At 35.8% G+C, this 20,336-nt stretch overlaps 1 protein-coding gene across 1 annotated transcript; it reads left to right on the top strand.

The window, feature by feature from the left end:
- The first annotated feature begins 1,832 nt into the window (after window positions 1-1,832).
- RAB23 (RAB23, member RAS oncogene family) lies at window positions 1,833-18,574 on the top strand. Its single transcript, XM_016197232.2, has 6 exons — window positions 1,833-2,052; window positions 4,016-4,101; window positions 12,403-12,559; window positions 14,083-14,165; window positions 14,982-15,071; window positions 16,560-18,574. The coding sequence occupies exons 1-6, from the start codon at window positions 1,898-1,900 to the stop codon at window positions 16,697-16,699; spliced, it is 711 nt and encodes a 236-aa protein (XP_016052718.1). The 5' UTR covers window positions 1,833-1,897; the 3' UTR covers window positions 16,700-18,574.
- Window positions 18,575-20,336: the final 1,762 nt, after the last annotated feature.

Genomic DNA, 20,336 nt, shown 5'->3' with positions numbered 1-20,336 from the left:
ATGCTGAGTTTATTTCCTCATCGTCTTCTCCTTTCTCAAAGTGGGAGCTTAGATTATTGATTTGAGACTTTTTTCCTAAGGTAAGCATTCACTGCTGTAAATTTTCCCTCTCAGCACACTAGCTATGTCCCACAAATTTTGACATGTCTTTTCATTTTTGTTCAATTACTTTTTAAACTTTCCCTTGAGCTTCTCTGTTGGCCCACAGATTGTTTAGAGGTCTGTGTTTTTAGTTTCCAAATGTTTAGAGATTTTCCTGTTATCTTTCTGTTACTGCTTTCTAGCTTGATTCCATTGTAATCCCATCATTTTAAGCTTGTTGAGGTTTGTTTTATAGCCTAACATATGTTCTGCCTCGGTGTGGACAGGTTTCTTCATGTTCATTAGATTCTGATAGTTTTATCGTTTTTGGAATTTCCATTTGTTTTATCTGTAGTGTTTTTGCGTATGTCTCCGTGTGTAACTTCTTGAGTGGCTGCTCTGGGGATTACACTATACATATGTAATTTATCACAATCTCTTGGCGTCAACATTTTACCAGTTCAAATGAAGCATAGAAACCTTACCTCCCTTTACATCTCTTTACCCCCTTCCACCTGCATTCACTGTTTTAAGTATATTCTCTACATATACTGAAAACTACATTGGACAGTGTTACAATTTTTGTTTGAACTGTCAAACCTAATTTAGAACACTCGAGGAGAAGTCTGTTGTATTTACCCATATTTTTGCATTTACCATGTTCTTTCTTTTGTTCTCATTCTAAGTTTTTGGGATTTTTTAATTATTTAAATTTGTTGAGGTGGAGACATAGAACCAGTACTTTAACAAGTGCTTCTAGATGATTCTTCTGATCGTGCAAGTTTATGAAGCACTGGGACGATGACTGAAACTAATTTCATTAGGGACAAAGAGAGGAATGTTCTTCACAATTCTCTGTGTAGTGGTTGTATAGATGGATTTTTTTTCAGTTAAGGTAATTGGAATATAATAGCTAAGTGGGCGGGAACTTAACTAGTAATTTTAAGAAGATGAAGAAGTTGACTTTCTGTTCTTTTCAGTCTAAAATGCAAACAGTGCCTGTTCTATTACTTTCATTATATGAGTAACAATAACCAACCAAACTAAATTCTAAAGAAAGAATGTGTGGTACAAGATTATCTGTAGAGGACTCGTTGTAACCTGAACACTAAAGCACTGTAACTAAGAGCCCGATGGCATCACACAGTTGTGCATTATTATACAAAACCTTTTCCTGGGATGCGTTTCTGTGGACATTAATTACCTGTGAGGTCGAAAAGCAGTTTCTTTAGGTTTTGTATTTGTTTCCCACTTGGTGGTAACTATGGAAGATTTATTATGATGTATATAACTACCAATTTTTGAATGCTTAACTTTCACCGAGCTAGGTGCTTTATAAGTACCATTGATCAACAACCCTGTGAGGTAAACATCATCAGGAAACTGGAGCTTAAAGAGGTTAAGAAATAACTTCACTAAGAGTGCAGAACTAGTAAATAGAACTTTAAATCAGGCCTCATCTCTAACCATCCATAGTTTTAACCTTTGTGAAAGGCAAAACTGTATAATCTAGGCATGTATTAATCCCTGAATGTCATACATTTTGCTATCTGTAAGGATTCAGAAGTAAATAATATTGTGGCCCCTGTTTTAAAGAATTTATATTAGTTAAACAGAGTGGGGAGGGGGCCTTCATCATGGAAACAAATTCTTGCAATTTAATATAATTATTTCTTGATGAAACAATTATAGCTTATTGTGTACAGTTTTTATGTCATGAAAAAGAATTTTATTTTCATTTTAAACCACAGATTTGAGAAAGAGGATCTGACCAGTGGGAATTAAAGTTGGTACAGAAGCCTTTTCAACTCCAAAAATGTTGGAGGAAGATATGGAAGTGGCCATCAAGATGGTGGTTGTTGGGAACGGAGCAGTTGGAAAATCAAGCATGATTCAGCGATACTGCAAAGGCATTTTTACAAAAGATTACAAGAAAACCATCGGAGTTGATTTTTTGGAGCGACAAATCCAGTATGTACTTGGCCATTTAATCCTCTTGGTTTCGGTCTGTGAACGGTGTCCAAGGCTCCGTCAGAATAATGGTGACTAATTCCGGTCCAGTCCGAGGTCAGGCATCCGGTGGCAGTGGGTCATGAGGCAGCTGCTGGTGGTTTGCAGTTACTTACGTTGTGTGAATCTATGTCCTTCTGTCTCCCCACCTTCATCTCTTTCCCCTTCCTTTCATGTTTTTACATTTTTTTCCTATTTCTCTCCCACCTCTCTTTTTATTTTATCTTACATCCATTTTATATATATTGGTGGCACTTTAGGCACTTCTTAAACACAAACTGATGCTTGACTCTAGTGAAAATTTCCATCCACTATTTTTTTGGAGGGAGTTAACGTGTCTATCAGAATAGTGCTCTTCTCTTACATTATGGAAGCCCTTTTGTTTAGAATGTCTCTTCTCTTTTTAAAACGAGGCAAGACTATATAGAAGTTAGAGAATTAATAATTATTCATTTGTTTTTATTCTAGAGAAAGTAGATTTGGGAGGATTAAGTACTTCTATGAAAAGGAAATCTTACTTCAAGAAATCCAGTTGGGTTCTAAAACACATCAAAGTGACACTTTTTGTTATTAGTCCTGAGAACTTTTTAGGTTATCTTAAATTGTAATAGACAAACTAAAATGTATTACAGAAATAAATAACATCAAACAAATCTGACTTAACTAGCCCAGACATTAGCATCAAAGATAATTATGTTCATTGTTTTAAAGGTTGTTGAATTTCTGATTTGTATTCTGTGACCCTGCTTTTAAAAATATTTTCGTATTTAATTCTTTTAGATATTTGAAGAGGAGTCATTTTAAGTGTTGATGATGTTTGTTTTTTTTGTACTTCTTATCTGAACCAAATTAATATTTTAAGTATATAGTTGATTCTTATTTTTTGTGGATTCTGCATTTGCAAATTCACCTACTTGATAAAATTTATTCATAACCCCAGAATGAGTACTCCCAGTGCTTTGGTGGTCATTCATAGACATGCACGGGTCAGCAAAAACTTTGAGTCATCCTACCCACAGATTCCCAGCCTAGGTGGAACAAGGCAACTGTCTTTCCTTTTATTTCATATCTCATACTGTAAACAGTGAATTTTTAGTGCTCTGTTTTTGTGCCACATTTTTGTGCTATTTGTTGGTGATTTTGCTGTTTAAGATGCCCCCCAAGCATAGTGCTGAAATGCTGTCTAGTGACCCCAAGTGCAAGAAGGCTGTGTGTGATGTGCCTTACAGAGAAAATACGTGTGTTAGATAGGCTTCGTTCAGGCATAAGTTATAGTGGTGTAGGCTGTGAATTCAATGTTAATGAATTAACAACATATGTGAAATAAGGTGTCTTTAAACAGAACCACACAAAAAACAAGGTTATTTCATCAGTTGATGAAAATGTAACCAGGGGCTCACAGGACTCTAACCCTATATTTCTCCTAAGAGCAGTAGTTTAGTATTTGCTAATTCAGTGTTTGCTGTGACTTTATAGAACACAACTACCATGAATAAGACCATGGACTGTATGACCAAATAGAGTAAATTTTTGAGTTAAAAGGCAACCAAGCAGGTAAGCTGCTGCTTTCCTTTCTTATTCTATCACATGTGCACCAGAACTCATTAGAATGGTGTAGAGAGGAGAGCAAGCACTGACCCTCTTTCCCAATACTACTAGTCTTAGTGCCATGGCTAACTGTCACTGTTGTCAAAGGAAAAAACATGCCAGGTAAATCCAAATCGTGTAAAATTATAGCTTTGCGGGAATGTCTTCCACCCTTACTTTCATTTTGGTAACTGTATCAGCGTTTAAAAGTACTCAGACTTTTTCAGGGTGAAACCAACAATGTTGTTTTAATACTTCAAATTTGAAAAATAAAAATGTACACAAAGCTATATCGCTAAAGACATTTCTTTTACTTATGAAATTTATCTTGTTTCAGAGTTAATGACGAAGATGTCAGATTAATGTTATGGGATACGGCAGGTCAAGAGGAATTTGATGCAATAACAAAGGCCTACTATCGAGGTACATTGTGGGGGATTTTGTTTATTTGGGCATGTTCTTTTGGCTAAACAAAGAACTTTGCCTTTTTTGTTTCTCATAGAAAGGTTTCTCCTTAAGAATACTTAAATTTATTTCAAGGTGGTGTTTTTTTTAATGCCAGGTCATTATTCTTCTGAGGGTCTTGTTGAGTGGTAAATGATCCTTTGTACTATGGACTGTTGGTCTCTGCCTTTAGAATTACATGACTTATATAGGCATTCCCAGACCTAATCAGTCAGAAACTGTTAAATGCCTACCTCTGACCCCAAGGAAGTGTGGAAACTATCATATAAAAGAGTAAAGCCCCTGAAAATAAGATGACATTTCGATATGACACATGAAATTTCATGGGTAAAGCCTTTTCAGTGCTGTAGGAGTTCAAAGGAGTGTGAGATACATGTGAAAGGAAAGAACTACAGCTGTAGGATTTAAGATGCTAAAATGCAAGGTTAAATTCCTCAGGAAGAGCTTAGATTTCTAAGTTTCCATTACATTTTCTTATAAAATGTCCTTTTCTTTTGGAATTTAAGACAGCATTTTTAGTGTTTCTCCAACTCACTGCCAGTGGTGATTATAATGAGAGCAAAGTAACTGAAAGCTTAATCTAGTACCATGTAGCATTATAGCCTGTTGAGGCTTTTGAACATGTATGTTGTTTTTTCCACTTTTGAAAATGTGGGAATTATTATAATAATGGCAACGAGGTCTAATAAAAACATAATTACACTAACATATAAGCAACCAAAGATGTTGCCTTTCTAAATTGGTACCAAGGAAACTTGGCTTCTGCTGCCCACTCTAAGAAAACATTTTGGCTCCTTGAGAAATAAGAGAGGTACACCTCTCAGGTGTCATCCTAGTAATGTCACCATTCCGTACTGCTCACTCTTTTTACTGCGCCCTTAAAGGCTTCCCATCTACAGTAGCTTTGATTATCACTCCTGTGGATGCCAGTTTGGATCTCGAGCACTTCACCTATATCATGGTGTGAGGTGAAATTATACTCTTACTCTCCAAAGCTCTTAAAATAGATGGTATTCTTATCAGATTATGAATTTCACAAGCATTGACATTGTCGAATAACAGGTCCTCAATATAAAGTGTATTCTTGAGTAAAGGTTGTTTGTACTTTTTTTAGTAGGGTTATTACTACAACTGCCTTCTCCCCTCTCCCCACAATACACAGGAAAAAATAAAACAAACAGAAAACCTAGGTGGAAACAAGTAGTAGGAATGTATAAGACTGTCGTTATTTCTTTTTACCTACCTAGTTTTTTCTCTATAAAGTCTTGCCATGAACTCTGTGTTCTTTTTGTGAGGAAAAAAAATAGGTCGGGCTGTTTCTTTTTAGGCTTTTGATGATTTGATATGATAGTATTACTTTCTAACTAGTATGCTATTTTTGGAGAATGTATTTATTATTATGTATCTCTAATTTAAAAAAAGGCAAAACTGTGTGAGTCCACAATTATTTCAAGATAAAGTTTAACTTAAAAAAAAGGCAAAACTGGTCAAATGCCAAAAATGATTTGATTTGTTTATAAATAAAAAGGAGAAAATGTTGGAACCATGCAGTTAAGTAGAGCAGTTGGGTCCCTCATTAAAAACATGTAGCTAAAGATATTTTAATTTGCACTGTAGTTCAGGTATTAATGCTTTCTCCATTTTTGCTATAAAATTGTGTTCAACATTATTGTCTCTTAATTTTTTAAATTTAGCTTATCCAGTTTGTTGTGTACGTCTTGTTTGGTACTCTTTAGGTGTCCATAGATCATACTGTTTTTCTTTACTATGTCTGCCAAAAATTTTCTGTGCCAGAAACTAAAAAGAGCTCATAATTCGTATTTACATTTTAATTTACAATGGGTGTTTAAATTTCTTTCCACTTTGTTTCATTTGGACTAAAAGGCTTTAAGTGGCTTTGATTTCCCTATATTTAACATTTTAACTTAAAGTAGTCTCAAGCATATAAGTAGATGTCTGTTAAAAGCTTTTCTTAAAATGTAACTGACGTTTTTTTAGCCAACTATGTTAGAATGGCTAAGAGGGTGGGAATGGCAAAGAGGGTGGGATATTGAGACAGGTCTTAAATTTCAGCTTTTTCTAAGTTGTGAGAATGAACCTTTTATCACATCTCAGTTTGAATTAAGGAACGGTGGCAATTATACATAAATTTGAGAAATGCATACTGAACATTCTTTTATGCTTTTCTTTGGGGTTGCATCAGACTGCTTTTGGTTGCTGACAACAGAAAAGCAATTTGATACTTAAACTACAAAGGTTTATTGACTTTAATAGAAGAGTGGAAGTAGCATACTTTCAGTCGTAGTAGTTTGTTCTGATTATAACCATTGTTTCTCTTGCTTGTCTCCCTTCCTGTGTGGGGTTCCTCCTCATGCTGATTTTCCTCTTAGTTGCAAGGTTGCTACCAACAGCAATGGAAGCCACTTGGTTTTCACATCTTTGGGGAGAGAGGGTTACTCCCCATAGCAATGGATCAAAAGTCCTGAGCTTTTATCTGATTAGACCACCCTTGACCAGATTATAGTAAGTAGTCAGAGGAATGTGATTACCTTAATTGGCTTGGTGCATTTAGCGCCTCAACTCCCAGACCAGAGGGTATGGTTAGCCTGTCTAAACCATGGCTAATGTACAGTAGGGGAGAGGTGTTCTCAGGAAGGGAGGGGAACTGGATGCCAGTTAGGCAACCAGGTAAACTACTAGTATAGATTCAGATAATGATGTAATTAAATAGAAATGAAGACTAGGAAGAGAAGGAAAGGGCCAGGAAGCATGAATTAAGTAAGATATGAATTTAATGGTGAAATGCCATACCTTATGAAGTTATGACTTACTGATTTATGTTCTAGAAATATATTATTCAGGATGCATAAAAATTTTGTAATTTTTATTTTAAAGAAAAATTTTAACTATAATTCATTTAAAAAACCTATTATACCAAAAACCATTGTTCAAAGGCATTTTTATGTTCTTGGAATGCTGGCTTAATTGTATAGTGAGACATGTTGAAACATGACCTCCTTGTAAAAAGGCTAGAACAGAGCACAGATCATATTAGGAAGCCTTTTGGGATCCCCAATTATTCCTCTTAAGCTCTTAAGAAAGTCTAGCCAGGCAGTAGAAACCATACTTAGTTCAGAAAGTTACATACAACATACAAGTTTTTCATTATACTTTTTTAACTGTGATTGGCTCTAAGAAAAAGATGCTCCTTTCTAGCAACATATGGAAATGAAGTTATAGACTCGAGACCTATGCACTAAATGGAAGGAAACCCATATGTATATATTTTTAAAACGTACTTTCACAAACATAAATGAATATAAATTGTTGGAAATAAAATAGCTCTGGACAGGAAGCTACTTATAAATTACAACAATAAATGCAAGATTTAGAAATAACAGACATGCAAGTCTCAGATTTGTTTTGAAATGATAGGAGCATGGAATCTGTGTTAGATTGGTTCATTGAATAATGTGTATGCTTTAAGTTATATAGAGTGTACAAGAGAATAAGGGACAAGCACTTTAAATCTAGAGTAATATCTATAATAGTGTATAAAGCCTTATGCTTCTGGTTGGTCTTTGCTGTTGTTGGATTTTACTGTGTTCTCTAGAGCAGTGTTTCTTAAATTTTAATGTGCAAATGAATTCCCTGGGGGAGCTTGTTACAATGCAGACTCAAATTCAGTAGCTCTGTGGGAGGCTCTGAGATTCTTCATTTCTACAATCTCCCAGCTGACACTGATGCTGCTGACCCTCAGCTGTACTCAGAACAAGTCTAGAGACCATCTTGTAGGGTCTTGCAGTTATTTGAGGATAGAATTACTCTACGCATTATGTGCCTTAGGGAGTATTTTCTGAATTACATTCAGAAATAATAACTTTTTTTGAATGATCTTATTAATTAGGAAAAAATATTTGCTGTTGATGATCTTATAATTGACACTAAAACTTTATTTAGGTCTGTTGCCTGAAGTGTGGATAAGGGGGTAGTTTGTTAACTATTTTAAGTGATTCCTTTGTGGGTGGTTTACTGGTATCTCTGATGATGAAGTAACTTTTCCAATGGTGTGATTCTTAGGATAGGTAGTATAGAAGGATGATTGAATAGTAGAAAAATAAAGGTCTTTATAAAATATATGAGTAAAAAACACCTGCTGCCTTTAAATATCAAAGGTGTAAGATATGTCCAAATGACTACATCAGAGAAATTAAAACATTAATTTTCCTAAAGATGACTGGTACTGACACAGAACTGAAAGTCAAAGAAAAAAAAAGAAAGGATAACAGTGTTACCATTATAATTAGCTAGTTATTAATAATAGGAAAGGAGCAAAAGGGAGGCCAGACATATAAGCATGGCCATCTGGGCAGCTTCACCAGGAAGCTGTAACTTTACACACCCCAGGGAACTACCAGTCCATTCCCTGGAAATCACTGGGGGACCGGGTCCAACAAAGGGGAGATGGATGCATGCTCAGTAAAGTCAGGGTGGTGAAGGGAAGGTGCCTGTCAGTCTAACCTGGAAACAAAGATAACTGGCTAGAGGGGGTGAGGCCACTGCCAGTGCATGAAATCTTAGAGGTTAAAAGGAATTCTTGCTCTCTGGTTCCTCTCTTGTTCCTCTGGTTTTGTTCCTGCTTCCGTGCATTCGCCTATGTTCCTAGAAGCTATGCAGACCCCGCATGCAATGGACTGATGGACTGTGGCTGGGTACACAAGCTAAGCTAGCCTGATGCTGATTGGATTGTACAAGTATGAAACAGAAACTTTGGGCAACGGGATTAATCCTAGCTCTGCTAAGGACACAGCTGGACTTCTTCCATGTTGGGACGGAGGGAGATGGGACCTTAGAAACTCAGGGGTTTAATTCCATGCAAGTAAATGCCTTTCATTCTTCCATGCGAGTCTCAGAAAATTCCTTTTCTTGTGACACTGCAAGAAGCTCACTTCCACCAGCAACCTGTGGAGACAATGGAGGGCACCCCACTGATGATAACAGTATAGGGTCATTTTTGAATTAAGAATATTTATAGTAGCTAGTATGTTGAACAGGGCACCGCTCATGAAGTTACCAAAATACAACTTTTGTTTTGTCTTTCACATCCCTTTATATTAGGCAGTAGGAAGAGGTGCAGTCTTTTCCTCTACCCTCAATAAAAAACCCTTTCCTCTTGTGTCTTTTCTGGTCATCTTCAGTAATTTTTTTCAGTTGCCTCATAATTATTTCTAATCATGAACATTATGTCAACTTGGTAATGACAATAGCCAGTCCTGTGGATTAATTAAAACTCCAAATGTAATTTAGCATGAAATCTCTTACTCTTTCTGGAGTCCTATTTAGCAGGTTAGTACCTGTGGTCTGGGAAAGGAATGTTGGTTGTCTCCTCCCACTTTCTTCCCTGGTTTGCGAGAGATGTTTCTTTATTCTCCTGGGTCAGGCCTAGGAGAAGAGCAGAGTGGGAGATGAGACCACTATGGAAGGTACTATTGTCTGATGTTGGCGCCTTCTGGATGGCAGATGTTTTAAAGATGGTTTTCTAGGAAATCATCCTGGATTCCTCCAACGTTCCCATTCTTGGGGATGTTTCTTCAGGGCAAATATATACTTCACGCAGTTGCTTTGCATTTGGGGGATTCATCATTCCACCTCCATCTTCCTTTATGGTAAGTTCTCATCACCCAATAAATGGCCCTATTGGACATGATTTAAAATGACCCCATGCTGGCTAATCTCTTAGATGTGGTTCCATACTTGTATGAAATTCTTGTGCATTCTTTGTGTTGCCACCAGTGGGAGCAGGTTACTCCCTAATGCAGCTCTCTTCTTTTTTGTCTGTTGGTCTTGTCTTTTCACTCTCGCTCCCAGCCACTGCATCTTTCTCAGGCTTGAAAGTAATTTAGCATGAAATCTCTTACTCTTTCTGGAGTCCTATTTGTGTGCCATTCTTCCTGAAGACTGTAATTACTCTTGCTGTAACTTATTTCTGTCATCTCGTTCAGGTTTTCTATCTTCTGTAGGTTTTTCTGTTTTCTCTCCTCCTGTACATTGGATAGGTCTACTTTTCTCCTGTGATTTAATAGGCACACTTTGTCTCTTTATTCTTATGGTGATTGCCTTTAACTTAAGACAGTACTCTCTTAGTTTAACCCTCCCACCTCTCCCTGGACACACACAAAGCAGTTCTTGGCACAACTGGGTGGAGCTAATTTATTTGGGTGGTGATCCCAGGAAGTAGAAGTGAAGAGACTAGGGAAAGAGGGAGAAAAACTTGTAGAGGGTGTATTAATGAACTGGCTGTAGGTAATTAGGGATCCCTGTGAAGAACCCTATGGACACACCTCAGGATGGTCCCACCAAAGTGAAGCTGAGGTCTTTATCCCATCCCCCATAAGTTGAAGCTTCCCCTCCCAGAGGCATCCATTCACCTTAGAAGATTCAACAAACCAAGGTTCCCTTCTGAAGCATCAGAAAATGCCCTGACGCAGGAAAGCAGAGAGCCACGTGCAACCCACCTGCAGCGTAAGCTTGAGGTAGGGTACTAGCAACAGGCAGGAACTGTCTCCACGGCTGCAGGGACACCAGGGGCTGAGCGGAGGGGACGCTGCAGGTGTCTGTTATATATGTTAATGTTTATTTACCTTCCTTGATTACTTAAACATATCAGTAATACATCTTCCTCTTTAGACAGGCACTTTTAGCACATTCCCACATTCCTTTGGTCTCTCCCCACTCAGTACCCCACTAAGTAATTTGGGGCTTGTTATGGTTATACTTTTTCTTTTATCCTTTGATCCTTAATTTCGTTGGGGGAAAAAAAGTTGTGTTTTTCTTAATCATTCTTGCTGCCCATATTTCTGGCTCTATCTGCATAGTTTTCCTTGTTTGTTTTTTTAAATTACATACTTCCCTTAAGGGTTTTTTTTAAGTGTCTATATTTTGTGTACCTGGAAGTACCCTATTGGACCCTTGAATTAAATGACAATTGATTAGATATAAAATTCTAGGTTTAAAGCTAAATAGTAGAGTTTTAAAATAAAACTTAAATAAAAATTAAACTATGATTAAATAATGTTTTATTTGTAGTTTAAGTAAATATTACAGTTCAAGTAAATATAAATTTATTTACCAATATACTAGTATGATCTCATAAGTTTTATTCTTCCTTCAATTTTGACAAAGTCTCACGGTGTATCTGCCTGTCTTCCCCTTACGAATTCTGTATAATTAATTTAATCTTTGGTTTGAAACCTGTCTGTAGTAGGGAAGATTTTCCCAGATGAAGCCTCTGCTTTTACAGTCTGCTCGTTTTCTCTTTCATCATATGCTTTTTTTCTTTCTACTGTATTCCCTCTGGTGATAAACAAACCTTTTTTGGCCTTATAGTGTCTTAGGTAGGCCAGCATGTATGTCTGAGTCTCAATAGGAAACTCTTACACCTGAGGGATCTGGAAGGAAGGTGTAGCAATAAGAAAAAGTGCCTCGGTTCCAGGAAATCCTCTTGGCCCCGAGACAGTTTCTCTTGTTACCTACACCCTGCTTTTTGTCACCAGGTGGCCTGATTCAACAGCTAATCATTTGTAAAAGCTTCTTCCAGAAGGTTGCTGCTTATATTTAATTTTAGATATTATCAACCTAATGGGATAGTTGATAGGAGAAAATATGGTCAGTAAGTATAGTATGGGAATTATGCAGTTAAACAGGGTAAAAAAATAAACCTTTTCCCTTTCTATCCTATATTTTTTTCTCTTGGCTCTGGTTCTTAAATGAGGTTCATTAGCGTCATTGGTATTGTGCAACTAAAATAAGATAATCCAGATTTTTAGAAAAGTAAATAGAATGAGAAAATTATTTTTTTCACATAGATTTTTCATAAATCTGTGCTGAAAGAAATTAAGAAGCAAATGACAAGTATTAACAGGAAGAACTTGGCAACAGCCCATCATTCATATTTAGTTTACCATTCTCTTTAGCTCTTAGAATGTAATTAAACACATCAGCATTTCATGGTGCCCTCCCCTCCAAAGTGTATTATTTGGAGGGTACTTAGGCAATTGCACTAGTTTGAGAACCACTGATTTTGGTAGGAGTTGGTCCTTTGAATTAGAAAATAGAATTTATATGTTAAGAAATAAGCAAAGTGTTAAATGATGAATTCAACATTTACATAAAAAATTGTTTTGATAGGTAAAAGTTGGCCTCACCTGCATAGGATTGTTTCATTAATATAAATAACATTTTTATTTTGTGACCTTACAGGAGCCCAGGCTTGTGTGCTTGTATTTTCTACCACAGACAGGGAATCTTTTGAAGCAATTTCCAGTTGGAGAGAGAAAGTAGTAGCTGAAGTTGGAGATATACCAACTGTACTTGTACAAAACAAGATTGATCTCTTGGATGATTCTTGTATAAAGAAGTAAGATGGCTACTTTTGAGGGGGTGGTGATAATTCTATAAAGTTAAAACCTATTTTAATTTTTGCATAGACTTACAAAATTTAGTGAAGTTTATATAAAGAGCACCTTATATTTAACATTTCTGTGAGCTATTCTATGTGATTGGTTTGGTTTTAAAAAGTTCCTACTGAATCGTAAGTAGAGAAAATTAAAGGATTAAATTTTGAAGGCCTTTTAGAATTCCAATCTTTGGTCTTTGCATCACAGATCCATTCTTCATTTTAAGTCAAACCTAGATACAGTAAAAATGTTAAGAATGATGCTTTAATGTAGAATAAGTAGACAGAATCCTGTGTTGATGAGTTTAAATAGATTAGGTCAGATTCATATTGTTTTGTATATTCAGAACTATGATGCTCAAATTTGTGAATGGAGTTTAGCATCCAGATTTTTTTTTTCTATAACTATTTGCTCATTATATTATTAAAGCTTTGCTAGCTTTGAATATCTTTGCCTGGTTTTCACTTATTATTTTATGTATTCTTATATTATCTGTTGCTGTATAACAGATTAGTCTTAAGCTTAGTGGCTTAAAACAGTGAACGTTTATTATTTCAGTTTCTGTAGGTCAGGAATTTGGGATGGCTTGGGGATTGTTCTGGTTCAGTTTTTCTTGAGATGAGTCAAGATGTTGGCTAGGCCTATAGTCACACAAAGGCTTGAGTGGGGCTGGAGGATCTGCTTCCAGGATGGTTCACTCACTTGGCTGTTGGCAGGGGCCTTGTTTCCCTGCCATGTGGACCTCTCTCTAGGGCTGCTTGAGTGTTCTCACAAGGCAGCTGGCTTCCCACAGCAGGCAATCCAAGAGAGCAAAGCGGAAGCCGCATGTCTCTTAGGACCTGTCTCAGAAATTACATACTATCGCATCTGTGTGTTATTGATCCCATAGACCAACCTTGATTACAATGTGGGAGGAGACTACTCAAGAGTATGAAGACCAGGAGGAGGGTGGCAGTGGTTGTGGGGGAGGGGATGGAGTCACTGGGAACCATTTGGAGCTTAACCACTACGGCCTTCATAAAATCAGGATTCCAGAGTCAGGAGTCATAATAAAACTAAAATTAGGAGTCCACTCTTGTAGAGACAGCCATTACTATATTGATGTTGACTTTGGCAGCAAGAGTAAAATAAGTAATGCAGTGTATGATTTTCAGTGTGTAATTAAATTCAAATGATTTTTAAAAACAGAAAATTAAAGTATTATATAAAGAAAAGTAATATTTTGCTGTTTTAAGGCTAGTGTTTAGTGACTTTATGGAACGTGTCTGTTTACAGTTACAGTATAATGGTTGGTGTTTATCCCCCACAAGTGGTGAAAACTAAAAACCCTGTTCAAGCACTGAGAACACAGCTTTAACTGGTCTGGAACATCTGACACTCCTTCCCCAAGCTGTATCAGTAAATGTAATAAAAGTGATTTTTTTAAAACAAGTTACCAGAAAGTACCTTTATAAGCTTTTTTTTTTTTTTAATTGATGTACAGTGAGGAAGCTGAAGCACTGGCCAAAAAGCTAAAGCTAAGGTTCTATAGAACATCGGTGAAAGAGGATCTCAATGTGAATGAAGGTAAACTGCCTTTTAAAAAAATTAACAGGAAGTTTTATTTTTCTTATTATGTTTCTATTGCGTTGTTTAGAGAAAACATTTGTAATGAGAATAGAGTTTTCTTGTCACCTATCATTAAGAAAAAATTAAAAGGGTGATGCTTTGAGTTAGAGTTTTTAATTATTTACTAATGTCCTGGAATACTTGTTACTGTACAGCAAAACTCTCCTGGGTGTTTGTTTTGTTTTTTATCTTTAAAAATATAACTGTGTGTGAGTGTGTGTGTGCATGTGTGTGTTTTTCATGCGTACCTCTTAAAATTACTGAATTGTTTTAGAACAATTAGGTAGTTACAGTGACCTTAATTTGTTTAATAATATTTCCTAGTTTAAGAAAGTGAGGTTAGAGAAAGATGATTGCTATTTTTCTCATTCCACAATTCCTACTTACTGTATTAGGTAGCAACTAGGTGGTTGCTCGGGTGTCTTCTGGGTAGTTTTTTTCACCTAAAGAAATGAGACATCTTTTCAAGACTAAGTCATTTAATGTCGTTGAATATTAATCACTATTCAAGTACTTAAAACTAAAGAGCTAATGATTACAAATATTTCATTTCTTTACTAATAAAATGCCACTATATATTTATTAGTATTGCCATTCATTGTACTTAGGTATTGCTGAAACAGATTTTTAAAATTGAAATTTTCAACTAGATTGTATATTTCTAATTTAATTTTAAATTTTTTTAGTAAATATAAATATTATAGTGATACGAAATAACATTTTACCTGCATAAGTCATACTGACCTGGTAGGGTTTCTGTTGTTTTTATTCTAGTTTTTAAATATTTGGCCGAAAAGTATCTTCAAAAACTCAAACAAGTAGCTGAGGATCCAAAATTGAGGCATTCAAGTAGTAACAAAATTGGTAAGTACCCAGGAAATTTTAGACCCATGTTTACCTGGTAAATTTATTTCCCATTCATTATTATCATATTTACTTTTTTTTTAATACTTTGTGCTCATTTGTTTAAGAAATATGGTTAGAAAGTGTTAGATCAGTGATTATTAAATTTAGGAGTGTCGAGTTCTCTTATTATTATGATGGAACACATTAAATACAGGCTCTCTTCATTCCAGTATTTAAAGGTAGTTTCTTTTTGTCCATCCTTCCTGTACGGCCTCATGCTCCACTAGTAGATGTACCCCTTTCACCAGTTCCACCAGAAGTCTTGCTCTTTCTTGAACATGCCCAGGGCTGTCTTCTTCACTTTTGCTCGTTTTGGTTCTTCCACCAAGAATAAGCTCCCTTTCCCACCCTCTGTCAAAGAACTATTTATTCCTCACAGACTATCTAGAAAGCTCACTCTGCTAGATAGCTGGCCTCATGCTTTTTCTTCCAAACAAGCAGAGATCCAAGTCCAGGACCTGGCCAGGTGTCCAGTTCCACCTTCATCATGTAATTCCTCCTTTCTTATAACTTAGATGTTACCGGTCCTTCCTTTAAACCATCTATAGGATCTTGTGTCTCTTTTATGGCACTTAACATACAATGTTAATAGCATTACTTCTTTGTATACTAACACCTCATTTATTATACTGTAAGCTTTTTTTTGTGAGACTGTAAATGCCTGTGGGCAGGAATTGGTCATAGTCACCTTTGTGTTGTTGATAGTGTCTCTGGCCCAGACTTCTGTGTATCAGGATGATAAATAGTTCAGAAAGACCAGCAAAGTTCAAAATGTAAACTATAAAAGTTTTTTTTTTTTTCTTTTCCATTTTATCTATTCATGACTTTAATTGCCTGTAGACCATTTTATTGCTATTTTGTCCTAGATAGGAAAATCCTACATTACTACCGGCTTTTACATAGGTAATATTTTTATTAACGTAAAATATCACAAATACTGTTGTTAACTACAAGTCAGGTATTCTTGAGGAAGTTAAATGATGTAAAGTTAATAAGTGAAATTATTACAATTAACTTACTGATTCCATATTTCAAAAATAGATTGAAAATTGTTGGTGAAAAGGCGCAGAACAGCGTGTAGAGTACGTCACCCTTTGGTAGCAGAGGGAGGAAGAAAGAATCTGCATTTTTGTCTACATATGTATAAAATACCTCTGGAAGGATACGTAGGAACGTTGATAAAACATGCTTGTCTTAGGGAAAAAACTGGTGTTGGTGGGGACGGGATGGAAGGGAGACTTCACTGTGAACCCTTTTGCACCCTTTGAACTTTGAACCATGTGTATTGGCTATTAAAAATAAATGACATGAAAACAAAGGCTTAAAACTGTAAATACTTGGAAATATTACTGATTCACTAAGAAGCTGGATGCACAGTCTTTATTCAGTTTGTAACCCTGAGACATGTCAGTGTCAACCTCTGTGTTTTCCTTCCATTTATTACAGGTGTCTTCAACACATCTGGTGGCAGTCACTCGGGTCAGAATTTAAGTACCCTTAATGGCGGAGATGTCATCAATCTTAGACCCAACAAACAGAGGACCAAGAAAAACAGAAATCCTTTTAGCAGCTGTAGCATACCCTAAAATTTTTAGGCAGGAAAAAAAATGTGCAATTCAGTAAGAGCTACTTCCAGCTATCATGGTATGTTACAGTTTTTAACAGACTTTGCACCTAACGGCTCTCTGAACGTTGATAGACTTAAATACTGTGCTGCAGTGCTTCTCAGAATGGAGTGAGAACTTTGGAGGAAAAATTACTGCCCTGTGGACTCATTTTAATTTTTTTACATTAGACGAAGCTTCTCCTGTTTTTGAAGGAATGCTGTAAGAAATGTCAAAAACAGGTTTTGCTGAATTTTAAGTACTGGAAAACAAATGAAATGCCTAAATATATCGGTATGGATTGTAAGATTATAGGTCAAGGAAAGATAGCAAGCATCCTTTCTGAAACTGGTCACCTAGCTGTTCTGGAAAATAGTATTGAATCCAAGTACTCACACACAAAAAATATTGAAAGGTACGCCCTAAGTCCTGACAGACTGCTTTAGTGTGCACTGTGGCAGCATTGCTTGTCAATATCTGTATCGTGTGGGGTATCTGTTGCATGCAGATACTCGGTTCTGAAGTAAACCGAAGGTGTGTGCAGTATTTACGGAAACATAGAATCTCATTCATTCATTCATAGAACCATTTACACATTGTGTGTGTTAAAATTTTTATTTTCAAGTAAGAAATTTCAGACATATATTTTGCAAGAGTTCAAATTTAAAGTGTTTTGTGCCAAAAATATCCTAATTTTTACAATGCTTTACTATCAGAATTTATATTGTTTATATCTTTTAAAAGCAGTTTTCCTCTCTGATGGGGTAGATAAAAGAGTGTAAATGTTTTAGTGCTAGAGCATCTCCCAGGTGAGACTTGTTGCAAAAGCTTTTACACATGTCCCTGCATTAGCACAGTGAGCTTGTGCTGGCCAAGTCCTTAGGCAGACACAGCACGTCTGTGGTTACCCCTTAGGGCCTGGGAAGTGCGGTGGCGCTTCCAGCACCCCTTGCTGACTGAAAACACAATTTTGAACTTTTAAGATTAACAATTTTTAAAATGCACCACCGTAATCCACATTATGGATTTTATAATGCCCTGCAACTGTAAAGCATCTTTTTGTTTACACATTTTTGTATGGTATTTTTAAATTATCACTTAAAAATTTCTATAATCTTAGGTCTGTACAGCACTTTCCCAAGACCTCTGTCAGGAACAAATATAAAATAATTTCTTTTAAATGATTTTAATGTGTAATCGTGGCAGAGCATAAATTTTGTGATTTGAGGGGACAGTAGCTTTCCAACTAAGATAAGTGCATGAACTCTTGTTAAAACTATCATTTATCAATGATTTTGTTTATAACCCCTTGCAATATACCTGGTTTTTAAAGGATTTCAAAATATGTAAAAATAACTTCTTGGAAAATATGCTATAAAGTCCTTTTTCATTATTTGTACTATATGCATAATGTTTATATATTTCTTTTGTATGTTTTCTCTCTTTTTTCCTAAGTCTTCCATCTGCACCATTCTCATCCCCCATCCAGCTTCATGTTGAGAACCTAATAGAATTTTCTTTAAGTGACCAAGAGTGGATGTTTGCTTTTCATAACTTTGAAATAATCTGGCATTATATATTTCAAAGTAATATAAAATGTTTACTTTTATGTCACCAGTTGTCACCACTCCCATTGCTGGCAGTGGGATGCGTGTTGGGGGAAAACTCAGTTCCTGTCAATGGATACCTGCTAGTGAGTCACCTTTCCTTTTTTACCCTCTTGAAACATAGTCTCTTTAATTTTTGCACAAAATATATTTTGCCTCAAATAGTCTTATGTTTTTTAGTAGCAGCAAAATCACATTGTGTAATATGTTGTAGTTGTATTTCATATCAATTAAATGCATGTTGGTAAAAGTTTGTTACTGTTTCTATATAAAAAATGTAACCTCTGATGGTTGCAGTTTCCAATATTTGTAATATAATTTTATGTACTTAGTTTTGTCTTTCTTTGTGTGAGAGAGAACAGAGAGAAATCTTTGTTACACATTTGAAATTTTAATTTGCACATCTGTATTTTAAATCTAACCATAATTAATCATTAATATGTTCTCAATTTAATTAGTTCTAAAACCTTCTAAATTAACATTAACTTTACTCTTAGCTTCTAATGAACCATGGTTGCTGAAGGAAACTTGTCTAAGCCTCCAGGAGGTTGTGCATTTGTGCTTTAACGTATTTTTACATTATGGCTCATTTTGAGCATACAGACAGATAGCTCTGTAATAACTGCCATATTTCCAAGTTCCAGAGGCTCCCTCTTCCTCTTTCAGTCCGCCTGTTGAATTAAATAGCATACAGAACAGCGCATATAAGGCAATATAGTTAAATAAAGCCAGGCCAAATGGTTTTCTTTCATCTGCCCAAAGTTGATAGCACACAGACACTTTTTCAAAATAAAGTAAAACTAACATCATAAAGAGATGAACACCTTTCCCCACTGCAGAGTGAAGTGAGGTGGTTGTTTCAGAGGTTGGGGGTGCAGAGCTCAGAAAGAAAACTCACTAGTGCACCCCACTGGGCCTGTGACTCTTAGGGACTTGGGTCTTTTCTGAAGATCCTAGAATGGGGAGTTGGCCTAGAACCCAATTTCCCAACTTAAAGTGAACTATTTTAATGCAAAATATTAATTGATAGCATCCTGTTTAAAACCTTTGAAATAGTTACTGGTAATTTGCTGAAGTGCTCCCATTACTAGATACCTGTTTCTCTGAAAACAAAGTGAACTGTAAAAACTTGTCTCACACCGCACAGTCTAATGAACAGGTAGATTTATTCAGTTTTAACTATTAGTTACAATTACAAACATCATGGGTACTGTTCTCACTCTTTAGGTTTTCACCTTAAAACATATAAGCCTATCGTACAAGTGAATTTGTTCGCTAACAGAAAATATTTAAAACCACAGTGGTTCTGAAATATGCAATTACCTAACTCCGGGTAACTGGGTGGCTCAGCTGGAATAACCTTTATTAGTGTTCCTTTTCTTCTCTCTCTCGAAATACCTATAGTAGGATGTTGGTAAATGGTCTTAAAAATAAAAACTTTGGATTAAAAGGAAATCTCAACCCCTTCTATATTTTTGTTACTACTAAATAATGCTTTTGTAAATTTGAATGGAAAACCACTTGTACGTATTGCTATTGGGTTACAGTTATGCCCTTGAGCTTAATTTAAAATATATTACTTAATAAAAATTTCATGAAATATGAATTCCTATAATAAATGCATTTCAAAGCTTGAGTTTTGTGTGATATGTATCACCAGTGTGGAACCAAATAGTAAAAGGTATATAATGTGACTTCTTTAAAAATCAAAACAAAAGTATTTCATAGTTCAGATCCTCCGCCAATATTTAGCATTCTTATTTTATTGATAGTAGATATTTAATGCAATTTAGTAGCACTGTGGTTTAAATAATTTTGCATTGGAAACCAAGTTTCTTTTCTATCAGTATGAGGCTGTTTTAAAGAAAAGTTGTTTCCTTGTGTTTTGAACCTCCCTCTCCAGCCTCACCCCCCCAATAATACATTTACTTTGTCCTGTGGTACAAAACAGAATTCAGATTTATTTAACAAGTTCTTCTGTTAGCCACCATGCTGAGCACCTTGTGTGCTGT

Source organism: Miniopterus natalensis, chromosome 5, assembly GCF_054644295.1.
Source record: "Miniopterus natalensis isolate mMinNat1 chromosome 5, mMinNat1.hap1, whole genome shotgun sequence".
Taxonomy (NCBI): Eukaryota; Metazoa; Chordata; class Mammalia; order Chiroptera; family Miniopteridae; genus Miniopterus; species Miniopterus natalensis.
This window is presented reverse-complemented; position numbering and strand designations above follow the sequence as displayed.